Source organism: Thermobia domestica, chromosome 7 (assembly GCF_964235325.1).
Source record: "Thermobia domestica chromosome 7, izTheDome1.hap1.1, whole genome shotgun sequence".
Taxonomy (NCBI): Eukaryota; Metazoa; Arthropoda; class Insecta; order Zygentoma; family Lepismatidae; genus Thermobia; species Thermobia domestica.
Genome location: NC_137460.1, coordinates 202,060,887 through 202,082,543, shown reverse-complemented (window position 1 = coordinate 202,082,543; position 21,657 = coordinate 202,060,887). Strand labels below are relative to the sequence as shown.

Below are 21,657 nucleotides of genomic sequence, written 5' to 3'. Positions count from 1 at the left end.
CTCACCTGCTGTCTTCCCGACCTTGTGTAGTGCAATTACTGCTACAGGATTTTCGTATTCGCCCCATTCCATCAGAACTCAGTACAATATCAATGTATGTCATGAACAGTTAAACACACACTACATGCATCTTCCGCTTTATACAAAGATGGCAGCACTGTGCCACTCCAGATGCCTACAGCGCCACTCCAAATTTGTGCCAGTATTTATGATATAACTAGGTATAGATCTTTCTTCAATAGTCATTGAAGACTTAGGTGAACTTCAACAAGTAAGATCTCTTACGGCCCAATCTTCACAATATCTATTTCTCCTCAACCTTATGTGGCTGGTAGGATTACAGTCGCAGCCAGGTTCGAGTGGGTGGAGTGGACTACCATAAAAGAAAAAGCGTAAAACCACATATATTATAGCTGCATTGCAGTTGATCGAAGTAGAAAATGAAATCAGTTGTAGTGATTAATGAGAAGATTTCTTATTTATTATGTTCCTTGTACTTACGAAAATGTTATTCAAAACTGTAGCAACTGCACTACGTGTTCACTGAATTACGACCACCTACCTAATACTTTGTTGGTCCATTTTTGCTCAGAGAACGGCCTAAACACGGAGTGGCATGGATTCTGGTATTTGCTGATATGTTTTCACGGGGATCTGGTACAATATATTCCTGATGGCATCCCACAACGAGCCCACAGTTGTTGGTGCAGGAGTCATGGTGCGAAGAGCTCGTTCCGCAACATCCCACAAAGGTTCTATAGGATTAAGATCCGGTGAGATAGGGGGCCAATTCATATGCTACAGCTCCGTGAAATGTTCCTTAAGCCAAGCAAGTGCAGTCCTGGCTCGGTGGCACCGTGCACTGCCGTCCTGGAAAATGCCATCTTCGTGTGGTAGAAGTGTTGTATTATAGGGTGTACGTGATTCTCTAACACTTGCAGGTACACAACGGATGTCTCGTTGTGGTCCATACACAGCAACGGTCCCAGTCCATGCCAACAGAAGTATCCCCAAACCATACAGGTGCCCGTACAGTACGCACCGGTACGCAACTTCGTGCTGTTGGCGCCACACATGCATAGGACCGTCTGAGAGTAGTACAAACAGTGATTTATCGGACCAACACACCAATCATCCATGGTCCAATTAGCGTGTTCCTTTGTACGAGCGCGACGAAGTTTGTGGTAACGAGTCGTAAAGAGTGGGTGACGAGTGCGTAATCTGCTGTGGAACTGCATGCTTGTCAGTGTACGCCGTATAGTTGCGTGTGGTATGGGTGTTGTGCATCCATTACTGTATTGGTCACGTAATTCCAGACACTGATGGTTCGTTTGGCTGTCACGAGCTGTTTGACGCGACGCTCGCCCCACGTTTTAAACTTCCGTACGTCCCCGTAGTTCCATCTCTTGGACACCGTTACCTAATTTTCTTCCCACTTCTTGCACACCTTCATTACACAGGAACGGGGGCATACGACAAGTATTGCTGTCTGGATATTAATGTACCTTTTGCTCGGATACCCACAATCATGTCCTATTAAAATGCGGATAAATCCTGCCCACCTACAATTATAACAGTGTGCTATTTGCCAACATGTAGCCTCGAGTGTGTTCTTTTTCTGCAATACTAGCAGTTGGGCTAGTCATATAATCATCTCGGTTGTTGGCAACACTTTCTTGTGTGGAGGTCGCAATTCAATGAGCACTCAGTGTACATTGTAAACATATACGGAAGAAATGACACTGTCGTTTTTGACGGTTATCGTGAAGATGGAACATGTTAAAGGAAAGCTTTGATACTATATTGTATTGATACTATACTATACTATACAAGCTTTGATACTATACATAAATTTGCATATAACAGTTATAAATAAAATATTATTTTTGTGCATAGACTATTAATAACGTATATACATGTGTATATTTTAAAGCTAAGAGTTATATTTCGTTCCGTTTGTCATATTTTCGTGGTATATTAGAAGGGTAAGAGTGCTGTTACTGGATTCGATTCTCTGAAAATATCTCATTTGTATTGTCAAACAGGATTAAGAAATATTTTTTTTCTTCTCGGAATTCTTCTAGATATTGCAACGAAACTTGGCACATACATTATGTATAGGCAATTGTATTTTTCAAGGTAGATTATGTTCAGGCATCTGTACCTGGTACCGCTTCAGGAGTCCCCAAATTTCAAAAATAAATAAATAAATAAATAAATAAATAAAATAAATAAATAAAATAAATAAATAAATAAATAAATTTTTTAAAAAAATGGGGGGAAATTTTCATATTTATCCCAAAACAATTTTCTTTTGTACATTATGAACACATGCGCATGGTATCATTCAAAGTTTTGTTTCATTCTGAAAAGAATGACGTATTAACCATGATACTTGGATGTATAGTACTGTGTTTGGAAACTTATTTTATATATATATTTCCCACTTTTCCTTATTTACATATGAAATTCGGTATTGTCAAGTAGATTAAGAAATATTTTTTCGTCGTAACTATTCTAGATATTGCAATAAAACTTGGAACAAACACTACATATAGACCATAGTATTTTGCAAAGCGGATTATATTCAGATATGGAAGGGAAGCGAGGAATAGGAAGAAGAAGAACACAGCTGATCGATGATTTGAAAGATAGGAGAAAATATTAGGAGTTAAAAGAGGAAGAGGGGCCGCGGTGGCTCAGTGGTAGAACGATCACCTCTGGTGCATGGGGTCTCGGGTTCAAACCCTGCTCCCGCCAAGTGAACTTTGTGGTGGACAAACACCTTGTGCGTGGGTTTTCTCGGGGTTCTCCCGTTTCCTCCCACTTTCTTCATTCCACCATTTCATTCATTTCTCATAATCACCATCTCCTTTAGCTTAACCGGCATAACCGTGGGACATAAAACTCAAAGATTTTTTTTTTTTTTAAAGAGGAAGCTGAAGAACGAGAAAAGTGGAAGAAACATTTCCAGGCCCAAATCTAAAAATTGAAAGAAAAAAATAAATAAAAAATAAAAATCATTAGTTCCAGGACCTGCCGAAAGGCAGAATACTTAATGATAATACCTGTAGCCAGGGTTTCTCGAAAGGGCACTAAATTTCACAAAGAGGATTTTTCGGAGGGAAAGTTCTCTATTTTACCTCGAATTTCCCTTCCCTTGTACATCATGCAAACATGCGCATGATACCATCTGAACGCATGTTTTATTCTGAAGAAAATGACGTATAACCCATGATACTCGGACGAATAGTAACTAAGTAGTAGTTACTTAACTGAAAGTCAACACTTTCCTCAAAAAAATGCAAGAGTCTAAAAGAGTTTAGGGGGGGTAGAGAGAAAAGCAAGAGGGGAAGGGATGGGGACTTTTCAGAAAATACTCCATATATTGTGGTCTAACGTTCCTGAAAAATGCAACTTGTTACTAATTAGTCCCGATACAAAACCTTTATTGACTGGACCACTACTAAAACAAAATTTAAAAATTATAAAGAAAAACAAACGCGAGAAAAATTATTCTAATTTCATTCCTTGTTTATATAGAATTGATTCACGTGCATTTGGAAACATAATCAGCAGAGGTACGGACATAATATTAGGTAATAAAATACTACATATCATTGATTTCAGTTTATTTCCGGCAAATGATCTTAATACTTACCACTCTACAGTTATTGGTAAGTATTTTATCCTTTTCAAGTGTAAATATAAATGAATCTGTCTTTAGAACAACATACAGGGGAAGTGTTGGCAACATTTACTCTTAATTACCCGTAAGTTTTATAGTTTTATAAGTAGAACACTAACCTGGAGGTGTTAAGCGTTCAACATTCTTCTGTCTTAAAGTATATGTCTTTGTTATTTTCACGTCATCTTCATCATCCTATAAAAAAGTAGATGACTAATTATATACATAATCTATAATGAAGTAATTTTAATACTAGTATTTTAAAGCTAGTACATATTAGATACCGCACCTACATGGATCCTGCGGCAAGTTGAACTAAATAACAATTTAAATATCTGCATACTTCGTCTGTTGACAGTTTATTTGTATCTCATACACTTCAATAAAATGTTGCACTCATAGTCCGTAGACTAAAGGGAATATTTATGGATTAGATATATTAGATAAAAAGAAAAAAAAAACTCTTAAGTCTCCATAAGCCGAGCTCTTCTCGCCCGCCTAGTAGCTAGTGCCCATGCTTTTGATGCATGGAGTTCTGGTGGTAAAGCATTAAACGCACTACGGTGGTTCGGATTCCACCTTGAACTGTAGCCCCCGTCTCATTAGTTCAACAAAGAAGCAAGTCTTGTACAGGACTGATAAATCCATTTTCTAGAAAAAGATAAACATAACATCACCCATAAATATAACTTCATCAGATGTACTAAGTTTCTGAATGCTTACAATGAGGTTAAAGTAAATATTTTTTACTGTTATCTTAATATTCTGTTATGTTTTGTTGTAAACAAAAAAAAACAAAAAAAAAAAATGTACAGTACGAGAAGAGAAGAGAAAGGTGAAAGGAAATAAAGCTATTTTCATCCATTTAAAATACAATATATGCTTTTAATTGAAAATGTTAAAGTAAAGGAAGTTTGAGTGGGAGAACCAAAATCAAACTGCTTCCGTATGCTATGTGATGGTATCTAGGATTTTTTCATTGTTCTACAGAGTGATCAAAAAGTTACGCAACTCATGCCGTATTTATTTATTTATTTATTTTGCTGCAGGTAGCAGACAGTGATAATTGAGACAAGGAACTTGTAGTACAGTATCACAGTAGCATGGCAGCATGAGGTACACAATGGAGGGAAGAATTTTCATTTTGGAAGAGTACACAAGGAGTCTGAGTTACGCAGAGATACATCCTGGAAAAGCATATCTACGAATAAATCAAACACTAAACGTCTGGACGATGAATTCAAGAATACTGGGAGCTGTCAGATGTCCCTTGAAATGTCAGATCGACAGTTCTCACCAAGAACAAACTAACGGGTATCAGAGCAGCAATGAAGGATGATCCGCCACGTTCTTGCACAGTCAGAGTGGTATGTCTTACGGTACAGCACGTACAGTTGTGAGGAAATTGTTACAAACGTTTCCGTATAAAATAAGGGTTGTGTAGGAGTTAATGCCGGGGGATTTCCTTAATTGCCAGTGTTTCCTAGAACATTTAACGCCTGATGGGGACAAATTTGGACGACTGGTATTAGTCAGACAAGGTTGGTTTCACTTCGACGGGTATGTGAATCCATAAAAGTAGAGTTTGGGTTCGACTTAATTCCTATGTACGTTATGAGTCTCTCCTTCATGCTCAAAATATCAGTGTATGCTGTGCCATGTCTCGAAAGAGTCCGCACGACGATCAGCAGTAAACGAGCAGGACAGGGTTTCAATATGGCTGTGCAATCTCCCATACTCCTATGATCATCGAATATTTATAATAGCTGTTGCCAAAGCGCATCATTTCCAAGTCACCGTGACCACCGTTACTTCAGTTTACGACCTTACTCCACCAGACCTTTTCTTATGGAAATATCTGCAGTCAGCAGCTTCACACACAAGTCATCCGCATAATTTGGAAAAACTGCAAATCAACATTCAACGAACTGTGGCCAACATTTCACGTACAACGCTCCAGAGGATGTTCTGAAACATAAAAAGGTGCACAACTGTGAAGCATTAAATGGTGGCTTTTGAACATCTGTAGTACCTGCATGGGTAACTTTTTGATCGCCTTGTACACAGTAATCGACTAAACACTTAAAACGTCACCGTCGACTTCGGTGGAAGCACTGTGCAGTATGGTGTATCTAGTAAACACAAATGGTTAAGAGTTTCGCTGTATGTGTCGCTGCTGTCGGTAGTAAACGTTTACAGTTCCGCTTTATTCCAATACAAGTGCTATTGTATATCTTAACAATAATGGATAGTTATGTACGTAGTACATTAATTTAAACGTACTTCATTCATATTTGAACTGTGGATTTCTAGCTTTCTATTTGTTGAAGGACCGGATTCTTTAGTGAATCGAGGGACTGGTTTAAACAGAATACCAGAACCGATCGAGAATCCTTTGACTCAGACCTTAACTAAAGAGAAAAATCACAAATTTACTTAATAGAACTGAAGAAAAGTTTGCATTTTTAGGAGAGGACTACAATATTATAATAATAATAATAATAATAATAATAATAATAATAATAATAATAATAATAATAATAATAATAATAATAATAATAATAATAATAATAATAATAGCAGCAGCAGCAGCAGCGCAGTAGATCGTGCTAAATGAACTTCGTGTAAACAAACACTTTGTGCGCGGGTTTTCTCTGAAATCCATAACGTGGAACGTTACACTTAAAAAAAAAAAAAATCTATATTGCTGCTACTAATCTTTTATATTATGAAAGATGTACGAAAAAAAAAAAACATGGAAATACACTTTGAGTTATGGCCTTGCATATTAAATGAAACAAAAGAAAAAAGTTACAAATAGCATTTGAAGGAACTTGTTTAGGAGCTAACAGATAATGAAAATTTTGTCTGCATAACTTTTACGCTTTTCAGCATTCTACTAAGAAGAAGAAAAAGAAGCAAATTTTGAGTTCCAGCCAAGTAACTTTAGCTTGCACCCTGATTATGGCATGTATAGGAATTCTATGCCTCAATTCGTTCCGAATCGAATCAGTATTCAAATGACGCAACTTCCATCATAATATCAGATAGACGAAGAAAATAAGTTTTTTTTTCTTTTGTCTTTTTTTTAATCGCTCACTATCTTCGGTCCTTGAATGGGAATTCTCGCTTAAATTTGCCTTAGTAAATTCTAAAACGACTATTCCCTTTCTACGCCATATAAATCCCGTTATCTATTAATTTGTATGAATGCAAGGGATTTCAGAAGGACTTACTAACGACGGTGTACCATGCATTTAGTCACTAACGACACAGCTTCATATATTTAATACTATTTTTTAACTTTCGTTTCGTACAATGAATCAAATCTCTAGATTTCCCTTTCTACATACGAAGACAAATTAATAAGTAATGCACAACTATTTCATGCAATATTATACTGATCTGAAACATGAAAATTAAGAGAGAAATTCTTGTTGTCTGGACTGTAGTCAACAGCTGTAGATCATATATGTCTCTACCGGGAGAAGTGTGAACTGTATGGCGTGTGTGTTACATTCATCTACTTGTAAAGGGCAGAAGGGGCAGGAAGCAAAAGGACAAAAGCCGAGTAAAATTCACAGGGAAATAATGTGCATGTATGAGGAAGACTGCATGGACTGTAGTTACACCTCTAGGTAGTGCAAATTCTTCGAGAAGTCCAGAGTGAACCTTGCGGATTTCCCCACGTGCCAGGCGTCCAGTAGCATCAAGCGAACTGAATGTAACGGCCATTGAAGAGGCTTTTTTTTTTTTTTTTTTTTTTTTTTTTTTTTTTTTTTTTTAAATATCCGGCGAATCCACCTTCAAACATTGTCGAACATGGACATTTCACACGGTACAATGTATAACGGTGTGGTATATGACACACTGAAATTTCGTCGAGTGCTTCGTGGGTGCTAAAGAGCCTCACAGACGTCCATATGGCGCAGTGAATATTGCAACACCTGGTACGGTATGATGAATGATATGTTATCTGGAAGATATCGTTACAAATGACAAGTCCTGGGTGCAGAATGGACAGAAAACATACCAATTTCCCACTCAAGAAAGGACCCAAGATGGTTCAATTTGAAAGAAGAAAGAAAGAAAGCTGTGACTGTATTCTCAGATATGTAAAGGGTTCTACTGGTAGATTTTCTAACACGTGGGGCAACTGTGAATGCTGTACCATATCAAACAATATTGGTCAAGTTGCGTCGTGAGGTTGGAGGCAAACGCTCTCAACACAAGGGAAATGCCAAATTAGTTAATGACAATGCACGCACCATGTTGCTGCTTCTGTTCGTGAGACTGAAGAAGTTTGGCTAAGAAGTGTTTGAGTATGTGTCATACAGACCCCTCATCTTTATGTCCAGACGAAAAAAGTTTGGGCCGGCCAACATTTCAATTCCGATGATGAAGTCAAATTGCTTGTGAGCAGAAGGCTACACTCCGAAAAGACTGACTTCTATATGTATTAACTAATACACTTTCTTCTACATAAATTGTTGGGCGTTACTTATTGATCCACTCTCGTACGTTTTTACAGCAAAATAATTTAATAACGGATGCCTTAAGAGGAAACATCTCGAGTTATACTAAATATATATATATATATATATATATATATATATTAGATAATTTTATTCATTTCTCAGTCATTTGTTTTTCTCTTCTCAGACTTCAGAATACCTAATATCTGTTTAAAGATACTTTTCATAACAGGTACACTTCAGAGAAAATGAATGGATGGACAAGATTCGAAACTCCAACATGCTTTCGTAATCGCGTACGATTTTGCGAAGGGCATATTGCACATGATTTGCTTGTTACCTCTCTGTTTAGAAATATTATAACTTACTCGGACAAAAGAGAGAAAACTGCTCTACTCACACTTATATCAATGACTCTTGTTGGTATTGGTTTTTGTCTGCCAAGTCTTGTAAAGAGAAACCTATACTGTTCCTTCCCAGATGGGTTGGCTACTGGAAAATATTCGGTCACAATATAGATACCTACAAAAAATAAATAATATTTTTTAAAAAAAATCTTGTTCAACTCTACACAAATACCACGCTTATAATGATTATTTATGGATATGAAATGACACTTGTTTATAATAATTTATAAACATATTCTTTTATTAATTGCGTTTAATATTTGATGTACTAGTAACTATACGGTTTCTGTGTTCCCTAAACTTCCAGCAGATCTCAGCTGCTCACATGCAACTCATCTCACTTCTTAGAATTTCATCTTGCATTATTTCGATAAACAATAATGAGATCAAATAACTTGATAATATGATAATGTAAATTTCTTGCATTTCTACCTTCTTTTGAAAGTCTTTCTGCCGTGAGGAACTTTTATTTATTTATTTTAAAGAATGACTTGCACAATTTTGTGCTAGTTTGTAGATGTTGTGCTCACTTGTAGCGAGCACTTTGAGAAGATGCAATTATAATCTTAAATCTATGTTAAACGTTAGTTGTCCGTTAAAATTAGACGACTATATAAAAATTAGACGACTATATAATTCTTTAACATGCAGTAAAATTATTCAAAACACACATTTACATTATTTAATAAATACTTAACCAACTTCTTATGAAGTATACTGACATTCTAATGTTTTAGAGTCTTTCTCTTTTTTTCGGTCTGCTAGATTGACGGAAATCTATTTTCTATTGTTTGTACTTACAAGATCTAATTGTGGTCAGTTGAAATTTTGGGTGATAACTAAATCTTGACAATTTTGATTTTTGTTTCTAAATCTCTTTTTGGATTCTAAGGAGTATATTCGCTTATAAATGACTTAACAGAAACAATTTTGACTTTTGTTTTAACTGTATGAAGCTTTTCTGATATGTTGAGTTAACAAAATTCTTTTAGAGAAAATCGCTATACTCACGATATTCTTATTATTGTTCATGAGAAACTTAATTACGTAATCAAGCTTTTCATCTACACAATCAACCTTGGCTTCTTGTTTCGATTATTATTTAAAAAAAAAAAAAAAATCCTCAAACGTAAAAAATACTCACGGCAAGAAGCCATATGGACACAGAAATTACAGTCATAAAGCTATCTAAGAATTTTGCAATGCCAAGTGGTATCACACGCCTTCAGTAAACCAAAAAAGGTAACAAGATATCTACAACTGAAAAGTGACCTTGAACCGGCTCTCGAGATAAACGAAAATAATCTCCATATCACACCGAAAATATCTGAAATCACACAAAATCTCCAATTTTATTCAAACACTAACTGACAATAGAGAAAAAATTAAGACTATTTGTGTATCTATATTACAAAATTGAAAGTGATTATGTGACTCTTAATCTATTAAACCGCCCAACCGATCTCGATCAAATTTTCAACATAGATGAGGTGCGGGTCTGGGATGGTTTTTACCATTTCACTTTGACGGAGCAACGTAGGGGAGGGGGAAATATATAAAAATGAAAGTGACTTAATAAATAAACCCGACCCACCCGACACATCTCGATCGAATTTTCAACAATTTTCAACATAGATGAGGTTCGGGCCTGGGATAATTTTTATCATTTTACTTTGACAGTGCAACGTAAGGGATATATATCTGTGGAAGAACAGTAACAAACAGTTGCCCTGGTGCAACGAAGTCCTACGACAAGTACCAGACGAATGTCAACACGTTTGGGTATTCACGTACCTGTGTGTGCGAGACACCACATGCAGACAATTTGTATTTATTTCATCACTTACATCCTGCTGATTACGCTTTCCGCCTTCAATTCTATTATTGGTCACTACACAATGCAGTACAAGTACATAAAATTTTATTCACTGACGAATCGACGTTCACTCGTACCGATGTGAATAATAGCCATACTAAACACACTTGAGCTCGGGAAAATCCTAACGCAACCCTTGTCATACTGTACCAAGACAGATTTTCCATAAATGTATGGTGTAGTATGTGGTTTTCCAGAACATTTTCTGAAATTTTCCCTGATGATTTTCTGAATTTTTCTTTTGCCATGTACCCCGTCTCAATCCACTTCATAAATCAACTTGCATTTGCTACTTCTTTTCCTTTCTGGGCCACTGCCAGTTTTTGTGTTCAGTCAAGATGTTCAAGCATTACATTTCTAAGACAAGAAATGGAAGTGCTGAACTAAAACCCGTAAACAATGAAGCACGATCACGCGTTTAATACACGACAATACAGCGTATGCAGAGTGAACGTTATATCGACTATGCTACCAATTTGTGTTTAAGTCTGTATTAATACGCACAATATTTCAAGCCTACAATGTGAAATATGATCGATCTCTTGGATCAGCTTCCTTCATTCAACTAACGTGTGATGATGAACCGTCAGTAGGAAGGAACCTATCTGCTTCCCTAGTTCCAAAACCTAAGGATTTTGGCGAAAAACAAAGTATAGAACAGCAACATAGGAACATGATCTCATTTACATTTTTTTTTTTCCTACAGTGAAGGTATGAAGATATCCACATTACAACAAGAACTGCACATCATGAAACTTCGATGCTTCCACAGTGAACTGGAAACAAATTATTAATATTATTTTACGATGATAACAAATTCTGACCGTCCTTATTTCTTGTTTTTCATTTCACTCTGAATTGCTAAATAAAGAAATCCAGTCTATGCTACATATTTTTTGTAAAGGAATGATAGCAGGGGTGTCCCCATGGCGGCATAATCCAACCCCCAGAAAAGTTTTTATCCCTCTCTCGAAAGCTGCATTCAAGACACAAAATATTTTTACACGTCTTGTCTGAAAAAAAAAAAAAAAAAAAAAAAAAATCTTGTTACATAAAACTTTGAACATTTCGTATTGGCAATGAAAAAGCATACAAAATTTGGCTCAAAGAATGACTAAAGAGAGAGAGAGAGACTGAAATTTTATTTGAACTCGTGTATTATAAATATTGTTTGCAAATCACTTCATAATTTTAAATGTCAGAATAATTTTAAAATAAAACACGCTTTTTTTTGAACTTACGAAACAAATAATCATAATTAAATTATTACAAATGTATAATTATTGATGGAAAATGATTACATATGTACCTACAAATCTAATCATAAATACTGCATTATAAGCAAAAAGTAGAAAGCACTTTGGAATCTATAGACGTATCCCATATTTAAAGATTAAGAATCCGATGAAATCAGATCGGTTATCCACTAGTACTGACCCAATGCATATGCTGATGTGCAACTTTATAAACTATTTTCGTAAACTCACACGCATTTCCGTAATAAACCTCTCTGCGAATTAAAATGCATTACAATGAAAACATAAAAGCGTAACTGTATTCCAAAATCCTTTCATTTGTGTGATAAGCTCTCCTCACATAATGCAGGACAGGAAACTCCGATAAAGGCGAAACCAGTAGGGAAAAAAAGGTTGAATTATACGAGCGACGAAAATTAATTTCCCATTGGATCACTGATCTAACTGCATTTTGTGGATGAATCACTAATACAATAGTCCACTGCACAAGCGAAAGCAAAAGATAATGCGCACAACTACAGATCACACTATTATAAGTTTGTTACACATCGTTAGCGGAATTCAATTTCTAAGTTTGAAGTTGCAACACTCTCACTCTCTCTCTCTCTCTCTCTCTCTCTCTCTCTCACTCACACACTCACACTCACTCACTCACTCACTCACACACACACACACACACACACACACACACACAAAAAAAAGTCGCCTGAATCTTAAAATTTTATTTCAAAAGTTTTTAAAATCTCATTCCTAGCAAATCGAAATTCCTGTCGCTATTCTGAATTCTTGTTAGCCCTCCTATCTGAGTGCATGAATGCACAGCAGTGGCTTCGCGTAGCGTAATCGCAACGCTCTGGTCTTTGGTGCGAGTGATCCCGGGTTCGATTCCCAGTGCGGACCTCGATCGAAAAAGTGTAAAAGCTTTATCTGGCCAGTCATCTTCAGTGACGTTTTCCTGGGTTTTCCTCATTCACACCCAGGATCGTACATAACATACAGACCCCAGGCTATTTCCTTCTTTCCCCAATTCTATCTTCCTTCCCTTTCCTCGGATAGTGTGATCGCTTAGTGACATCATCGTTCAAATATGACGGGCTAACGGCCATAGGTGCCAAAAGCCCAGAAATCTAATTTCTAATCCTAAACCTAATGACTGCACGGCGGTACCTTCATCTATTAAAATATTATTTCACGGATCAGTTAGACTATGTTTCTTTCCACACAAAGAGAAACCTCATTTTGCCGCATCACGGAGCACTGGCTCATGTCAATCGGTTGATCATTGAACATCTGAATACCACCTACCCTAGTAGAGGAAATTGATTGAGGTAGTTTGATTACTTGGCCCCTCGTTCTCCTGACCTCATCCCTGTTGATTTCTGTTAATGGAAGTGTATGAAACAGGAAGTTTACCGGGAAAGAGTAAATACAAGGAATGAACTGCAAAGTTCGCATTATGAATGATGCTGAGTTATTCCGGCACTAATTATCATGCACTAATTTCTGCTTCATTGCAAATTACTGCAATAACATTTACACTAGTACACTTACATTTCCGTGTTTCACATGTTAGTGGTTTCCTTTACTTCTTCTACTCCATTTTTATTTCTGTTCATATCTCAGTTATCGTTGAAAATCGGATTCCATGTTCATATGAACTTTATTTTTCTTACAATCACCCACACTATCATATCCAAAGTACCGCTACTCCCTCCCGGGAACCCTGTGTATGTGTGTATATATATGTATAACAGGCAAAGCTCAAATAACGTATTCTTTGCACACGTTTTACTATATCATCATCCTCATATATTATTGTTTCTTCACAATTGTGCTCGTAGTTTAGTTGGCGAAAATTTTTAAATCTTCGACGCTAGTACAAGAGTCATTTAAATTGCACTACGATTGTATTTAATCTCAGGGTTTAATACCATCAAAATTCACAATTGATAATTTTTTCGTAGAGAAAAAAACAAAAAGACAAAGCTACTTACCATCATATCTAAGACCTGACGCAGGAGCAAAAAGGGAAAGTAACTTGGAACTTCTAACAACCCTTACATGTCGCTGTCCTTTGTAGCTATCAATGAGCGCTGTGGTTTCTCTACTTATTTCCCTATCTCCTTCTTTAGTTTTCTAGAATTAAAAAAAAAAAAAAAACTATGTAAAATATTCAGTATATCAACAACCATATAAATATTTTTATTATTGATATCAACATTTAGAATGACAGAAAACAGAGAACGAAGAACAACCACCTTGATCTGTTCCACTTGAATATTAGGGCGGTGTATTCTAGGGCTAAGTCTGATTCACAAGATACAAGGAGTCCATTTTTTTTTCTTTCGCAACAAGAAATGGATACCATGGGAAAACAGAAGCAAAATGTAATGTACTCCTTACATATAAGAAAAAAGATTTTTAAAAAATAAGGGAATAGTAAGTTCGAGACAAATGAAATCTGTGTTAACGAAAAGATGAAAAAAGTAGCTTTAGATTTTTAGTCATCTTCATTACCAAATATCAAGAATCACATATTTAGATCCATAAAAATAGAAATTGCTCTACAACATGTGAGCTACATGGAGGGGTAACTACAATGCCTTTCATGACACGAACATATTTCCAAAGCAGTGTCAACCAGAGAGACCAGAGAACCCAGATAAACTCGGAGAATATGCAATATAATATGCAAGGAAATAACCCATGATCTTCAATATGAAAACACGTTCTTACTTAACCTTAATGGACATTTTGTTTTTGACCAAAGGTTGTAATTTAAAGACACCATCGTGTAGAACTAGTCTTCAATATACCACATACCAAAAATCTCAGAAAAATATTTCTTCGTTACGGAGATACAACGCTTCAAACAATGGAAAAATGAGCTGCTTACGTCACAGCAACAAAAAGATGGGTTTTGGCGTGACGTCACAGGTCCGTATCGCTCTGAGTCACATTGGAAGCTTCAGGGAATCTTTTCATATTACAGTTTCTTACTGCAAACTACAAAAGAATTTAGTAGAATAGTGAAAGGAAAAGTGGCAAAATCAGTAATAAACTTACTGTATATAAACTTAACGTGTTAATAAGACCTATTTTCCTAGCTTGAAATACATTAATGGTCAGTTGTAGTGCTCTATCATTATAAATATTTTAGATACTAGTACACTTATGCAGGATTACTTTACTATTGTATTACCCCAAAAACATTACAGGGCTTATGCAGAGTAGTTTTGACGTATGATTAGCGTCATATTAAAGGCCTGACTACTGCAGGAAACAAATGTTAGTCGAATTCTTTAGTATGGCACTAAGCACGTGTTTGAACAACTCTGCATAAGGCCCTAAGAGTCTAAGCACTATATCAGCTCAAATTAAGTCATGCGCAGATTGAGAATATCTAGGACACCATATTGTAGCTTTTCTTTATTTTGAAGATTTGTCGGAAATCTCCATGCTATTATACTACGGCTACAAATAAGCACTTTCTGCACCAAAAAGCTCTTAATCCCTTTAAAAATATTCGTATCCTATTACATCCTTTATTTTTTCTACTATTTACTCTGCATATTAGCAACTGGTCACCCCACACCATTGCTACAACTATTCTTATAATAATGCTGCAAGAATAGTATTATATAGCGCTTTACTTTTTTACTATATTTCTACAAGGGAAATGCTTTTGTGGTCACCACGGTGGTTTGAAGCTAAAGAACGTTGTAGCGAATAGAGGCAGACAGATGGTTAGGCTGCCGAAAAACGATCATAAACATGATAAGTGCTCGAGAATTTTTCTTGTGACCTTGGTGCCGGTTCTCAAACCTAGGCACCATAATAATACGATTTCATACATGGGCCTACATAATTTTATTTTGGATTTAACTTATTTAGCAGCCAGACTTCTATTTCCAATTGCCTTGAACCTGGCGTCCAGACTTTTGTTGTTACTTTGAAACTTTAGTTTTTTTCTTTTCAATAACCTCACACGACATAGTGTTCTAAGTATACAAACGTAAGTTTATTTAAATTCTTTCTTTCCTTCAGCCAGGCCCGTATCCGTGGGGGGCCGCTGACCCACTAAAATTTACTGACCCCCTAAAATGATCGCGGTAGGGTTGCAAATAAACTATAATATGGTAGGATTAGCTCTCCCTAATCTCTACCGGGCCCCCTACATTTTTGGGGTGCTACAAGCCTGTCCTCAGCTCTGAGGAGATATATGGTAGTACATTTGCAAAAGATTATATTGTGAAAGTATTGCGTTTTGTGTTCCGAGGTCCGTAAAATAATAATAATAAAATATTTTATTTTATTCAATAATAATAATAATAATAATAATAATAATAATAATAATATAAAATAAAAAAAATAAATAAATAAAAATAAAAATAAATAAAAAAATAAAAGCAAAATTTTGAAGACTTCAGCCTTTCTTAAGTTTCGTCCAGCAGATTGATTTCTCTTATATTGCTTCACACACTGGAACAGAATATTGTGTTCATTAATCGTCATGACATACCAAACATTCATTATCAAAGGACACAATGGATCAATAGTGGAGCGCTCACCTCTAGTGTGAGGGGTCTGTGGTTCGAATTCAAGCCATATGGATTTGTGATGGGCAACATCGTGTCCGTGGGTTTTCTCGCGATTGTTTCCTCCCACATGACCATTCCACTGATTCTTTTATAATCATTCAGTCTCATTAATGATACTTCTCCCTTTGCCTACAAGACATATTCGTGGAACATAAAAGTAGAAATTTCATTTTATTTTATTCAATAATAAGCCACTGTAACTAGTTTAACATTACTGTGAGTCCATATCTGTTTATTTATTGGTTTAAATGTTAACTCATGTGTTCAAAACACTTCAGCCAATTTGTAAATGTTTATATGGACTAATATAAACAATTTACGAGTAAGTTCCATGGGCTAAAGAAAATGACATTAAGCGCGAAGATATTATGATGAAATAATATTGCTAATGTGTAAAGTAGTTCGACAATAGCACTGGTAAGTTATCAGAATGCTCATGATCATAATTATCATCGTATGTTTGAGAGTCCTTGTGTTGAACTTAGTAAAGAATTTAGGTTATTTTTACTTGGAGAAATGTTTTTCATGTATTAATTTCTTGGGCTTCCTCCTGAGCGTATAAGTATCGAATCCACGATGAACTTTAAAAAATAAATAAATAAATAAATAAATGAATGAAATTCGCTTCGTAAGGTCGGTTGGTGACCGAAACATGAGAATATTAATGAGTTTCTTATCTCAGGCTGCAAACAAGTCAATAATACGGCAAATTAGTACACTTCAACTTTGACCTAAGATATTCAAGTATATTCAAAAAATTGGTAATAAATAAATAAATAAATAAATAAACAGTTTTCTTTCTATATAAATAAACCTTAAATTCTGTTACTTTTCTTATTCTTTGTGTTATTAGCAACGTCGTACACATTTGAAAAACATACATCGTACCTTTCGCTAGCCGTTTTCCTAGCGAGCGACGCAGACCTCTTCCCCTATATCAAACTGTGACGTACAAACATGGTGGTCATTGTATTAAGCGCACGAGTAACAGACCAGTAGAAGAAACAGGACGAGTAGTAGAAAATGAATTTACAGTTAACGATGTTGGCATTATAAAATCACTCGAATGGAAAATACGCGCACATTCTATAGAGTCGTTACTGAGTTGTCACTCAACAAGCAGAAGAATAATGTTAAGACGGTAGAACAAGAATTCTCGCTGGAATGCACACCATAGGACCTAGTGGTAAGCTTTTGTTTTGGCGGATCATAAGAATAGAGGAAAACCATGAAAGATATTTAGGACAAGTACACTTTAGCAAATAAAACAGGAATGTATATACTACATCCATGAAGTTTCACGATTACATTAGTGTAATACAACGAAGATCGAAAAAGTACTCCAGTTCCTGCTTAATCTTCGACATATGTCTCTCCTAATTCTACGCCATGCTCGTGAACCACTGAACTAGTAAACCTCAGATGCTTTACATTCTAGATGTTTCGATAAGAAAACGATCTCTTTAACTACAATTTTATAATACAAAATGGAAAAGTCATCGCGTAGTATGTGCGACAAACATACAAAATAACGTAAGCCTATGTTTCAATTGGCGATTTCCAGAAGACAACGAATGCCTTTTCTCGACATTATTTCAGGACTGAAATAAACACTATTTTCATGTTATATTTCAACAGTACTTTGCCCATTAGAGAACTATCAATACTGACAGAACCTTTTCTGAACTTTTATTCGTATGGGATTAAGGGACTATTTCAAGAACTTAAATCACACTGTTCCAAAAATTGATACAAAAACGCAAATTTATTTTTAAACATTCTGGCACGAAGTCTGATCGACTTCGAGTAGCGAATTCGAAAACAGAAATATCTGAATACAATATATAACACATAAACAAAATAAATTAGTTCTATTGTTTTAAATCAAGGTTTCTCACGCCGCCGATAACAGTACGATTTACACATGAAAATCGAACATTATCATTTACAGAACCGATTTGGCTTTTTCCTGTATGGGCACATTTTTCAAGACAAATATTAATTTAATTCGTTGAGATAAATGGTTTAGTACCATACAAAAATTTCGACCTTCTCATAAGACGACAGAAGCATTAGTTCCACAAAAGAGAGAGATATGACAGAAAAACTAACTACTTGATAGGCAACTGTAATACGCTATTTTAAAAAATGTGAAAAATATGATAAACAGAAAATTTATATAGAGAATCTCCCTTAAAGAATCACGTAAAGAATAAACTTTTAATAACAAAATTAATTCTTACCGTAAGTGTCCTAAAGTAACATACAAACTGCTATTTGAACTATTTTAGTATATTATTAAGTAATAAGATTTAGAAGTGTTTCTATTCATGTGACCACAGTGAACATTGAGACACGAAAAATAAACAAGAGGGGACACGAAAGAATTACATATTCCAAAACTGGTTTCTCTTTTTTGTTTTTTCTGCAAATACGTAATTTATCTTAAGTTATCTTTAATGAACATCAACCACGCCTGATCTCTATTCATCGCAACAGAATGTGACAAAAAATACTATACAATTAAAGCAGTTCAAATATCAGCCTGCGCTTTACTTTAGAGATTTGTGGTAAGAATAAATTACGTTACTAACATACTACACTACCTGAATATTCTACTATATTGCTTTTCAAACTGACCATTGAATCATTGCTTATACATGCTATACGATGCATACTGAACATCTAAAATAAAGAAAATCTTAGTAAGAAACAAGTAAAAAGGCTAATACTCATCGCAAAAATGAGTATTAGCGGTGAGTATTAGCCTTTTTACTTGTTTCTTACTAAATATTATCATCGCTCGCAATATTGTGATATAAAGGAAATCTTATTTTGCATCTAGTGCGGTAGAGATTAATTCAAACTGTTCCTGTATTCGCTGATACCTTTTTCAATGACTTTTGTATGATATTAAATTCGTGACATATCTGTGGATTTCTGCCTCCTAGTAGAACTCTATACAGAGAAAAGTTAAAAATTAAATTATCTGTTTTCAAAACTGTGTTGAAGCTGGCCTCTTGAAAAAATCCGCTACAAGTTAGTAGGTATTTTCACTGTTTGAAGGTTGTCATACGTTCTTCCTATCCGTTAAAAATATATATTTTGGTGACAACAATTCACTTTTCTACCTCCTAATGAAGATGTATGGATGAACTGAAATACATAAAATCTGTGTAAACACTGAAGATGATATGGAACAGCTTACTGATGTTACCTAGAAAGGCATCTTCGAAGTCAATTTTAATGTTCTACATAGATTCTATGTATTTAAATTCATCTCTACATCTTACTTAGGTAGAAAAGTGAACTAATATTATTATTATTACTTTAAAAAAAAGCCAAATAAATTTTACGAATAAAAATAATGTAACAACCTTTAAACAGTGAAAATATCTACCGACATTGTAATAGATATTTTTTTAGATGGCCAAGTTCAATGCAATTTTGAGGATGTTAAGTTTTAATTTACTTTTCTTTTTGAAGGGTTCTACTAGAAGGCGGGAACCCACATACATGTTACCAATTCAGCAGCACACAGAAATTATTGAAAAAAGTATTACTCGAACATCTTGAACTGATCTCTAATTTACTGGATGTCAGGTAAGATTTTCTTTCTGCCATTGAAAAGCTTAAGAGATAAAACTGCTTAATACCATCTTTTTTCTAAGTGATACACAGACTCGAACATTTTAAGGGTATTGACAAGATATATAATAATAACAAGATAATATTTTGACCGTGGGACTGAGGTGTGGTGCTGACTACAAACTGGACAGCTCGGTCTTAGATCGTTGCTAAAGGCAGGAAACCAAAAAAAAAAAAAAAAAAAAAAAAAAGAGTGAAAAATAAATGTTCCGATGTGATTATTAGTGTTAGAAGTTCAACTTAAATTGCCTCTACTTTAATATGTAAAGGATTTTATGTTGACGAAACAACTTACTGTATACTTGTTGTTCCTTTCTTCTTCTACCATGTAAAAGAAGCATGTTCCGTTATCTTCTATGTTTCTGCCACCACTAAGAACAATGGAGTAAATGCCCTTCAGGCCAATATGCATTTGCCCGCAGCAGGAAGGATGGATGCCGTCGTCTTCTAATTTATCGTAAGAATCGTACACTTTTCCTACTTCTACACCTAATAGACAATACAAATAACATCACACCTCAACAATATGACAAATAATAATAAATAAAATAAAATTCCATAGCATATACATTTTAAAATGTCTGAGAAGAATTCTCAAATTGATGTCAAAAATTTTATACACTAACCTTCATGTTCCCTGAAGACATAATACGCATAACATATTCTCAATATTTCAAAAACTACTTCGTTCTCTCTCTCTCTCTCTCTTCTGGCAGTTAAGAGTGTACTTTTCACACAGTTCTATTTCTTACTTGTTTTATTCTTCCAATTTCTTACTTATTTTATTTTTGAGGTTCCTTAGGTGAGTGTATCTTCTGCAAAACCCATTCTTACATTTAAAACTTGAAAAGTTATTTTACCTAACTGAGTGTATAAAAATTACTGATCGATTTTTTCACTCTGAAAATATACTCCTATTATTAGCATTCTGTAGTATCGTCGTCCATTTTTTAAGAAAAAAACTGCAAGTGCATTTTACAAACTCGGTTGTTTTATGGAAGATACATGCATCTAAGCAATTTCAATATAAAAAAAAATACATACGAAACAGGAACATGTGAAAAAAAGTAGTTCTTACTGCCGAAAAAAAACTATTATTTTTTTAAATGCTGCAGATGTTATGCACACTATCTGCCTTCAGGAAACATGGAGGAGAGAGAAAGATAAATTTTAATAAGTGTTCCTTACATTCTTTACGTAATTGATATCAAAGAGTTTGAACGTGAGTCCTAACGTATGAATGCACTTCTTTCTTCTACTGTAATATATACCGTATTTACGCGTGTATGCCGCGCCCCGTGTAAGCCGCGCACCCCCAATTTCTGGAACGTTAAAATTGAAAAAAAGAAGAAGAAAAAAGAAACTCGTGTAAGCAGCGCACATCAATTTTCTGAAAAAAAAAAAAAAAAAAAAAAAGTACAAAGTATTTTCATCCTACTTTTAATCATTAAAATTGTTATACACAGAGACAATCCAACAATACTGTGATTATTAACAGAAATCACTCCTGTGCCTAGCTTTCTTCGTCGCCGAGGAGCTGGAGCACGTATCACCATCGGACTAAATAAAGTCTTCGCTCCCATCGCTGGCATTGGAAATGCAGCATTTTTTAACTGCGGACAAATAATAATAAATAAAATTCCATTATTATTATTATTATTATTTATTATTATTATTATTTATTATTATCCTCTGGAATTGAATTC

At 35.0% G+C, this 21,657-nt stretch overlaps 1 protein-coding gene across 1 annotated transcript in view; it reads right to left on the bottom strand.

The window, feature by feature from the left end:
• The window catches only part of LOC145690660 (uncharacterized), a 147,445-nt gene that overhangs the window by 94,700 nt on the left and 31,088 nt on the right, over window positions 1-21,657 (bottom strand). Inside the window, exons 5-8 of the mRNA XM_081765775.1 lie at window positions 20,247-20,440; window positions 13,697-13,838; window positions 8,564-8,685; window positions 3,808-3,883 (exon numbers count right to left, since the gene is read on the bottom strand). Of these exons, the coding sequence (XP_081621901.1) occupies window positions 3,808-3,883; window positions 8,564-8,685; window positions 13,697-13,838; window positions 20,247-20,440 (534 nt within the window). The remainder of the gene's footprint in view (window positions 1-3,807; window positions 3,884-8,563; window positions 8,686-13,696; window positions 13,839-20,246; window positions 20,441-21,657) is intronic.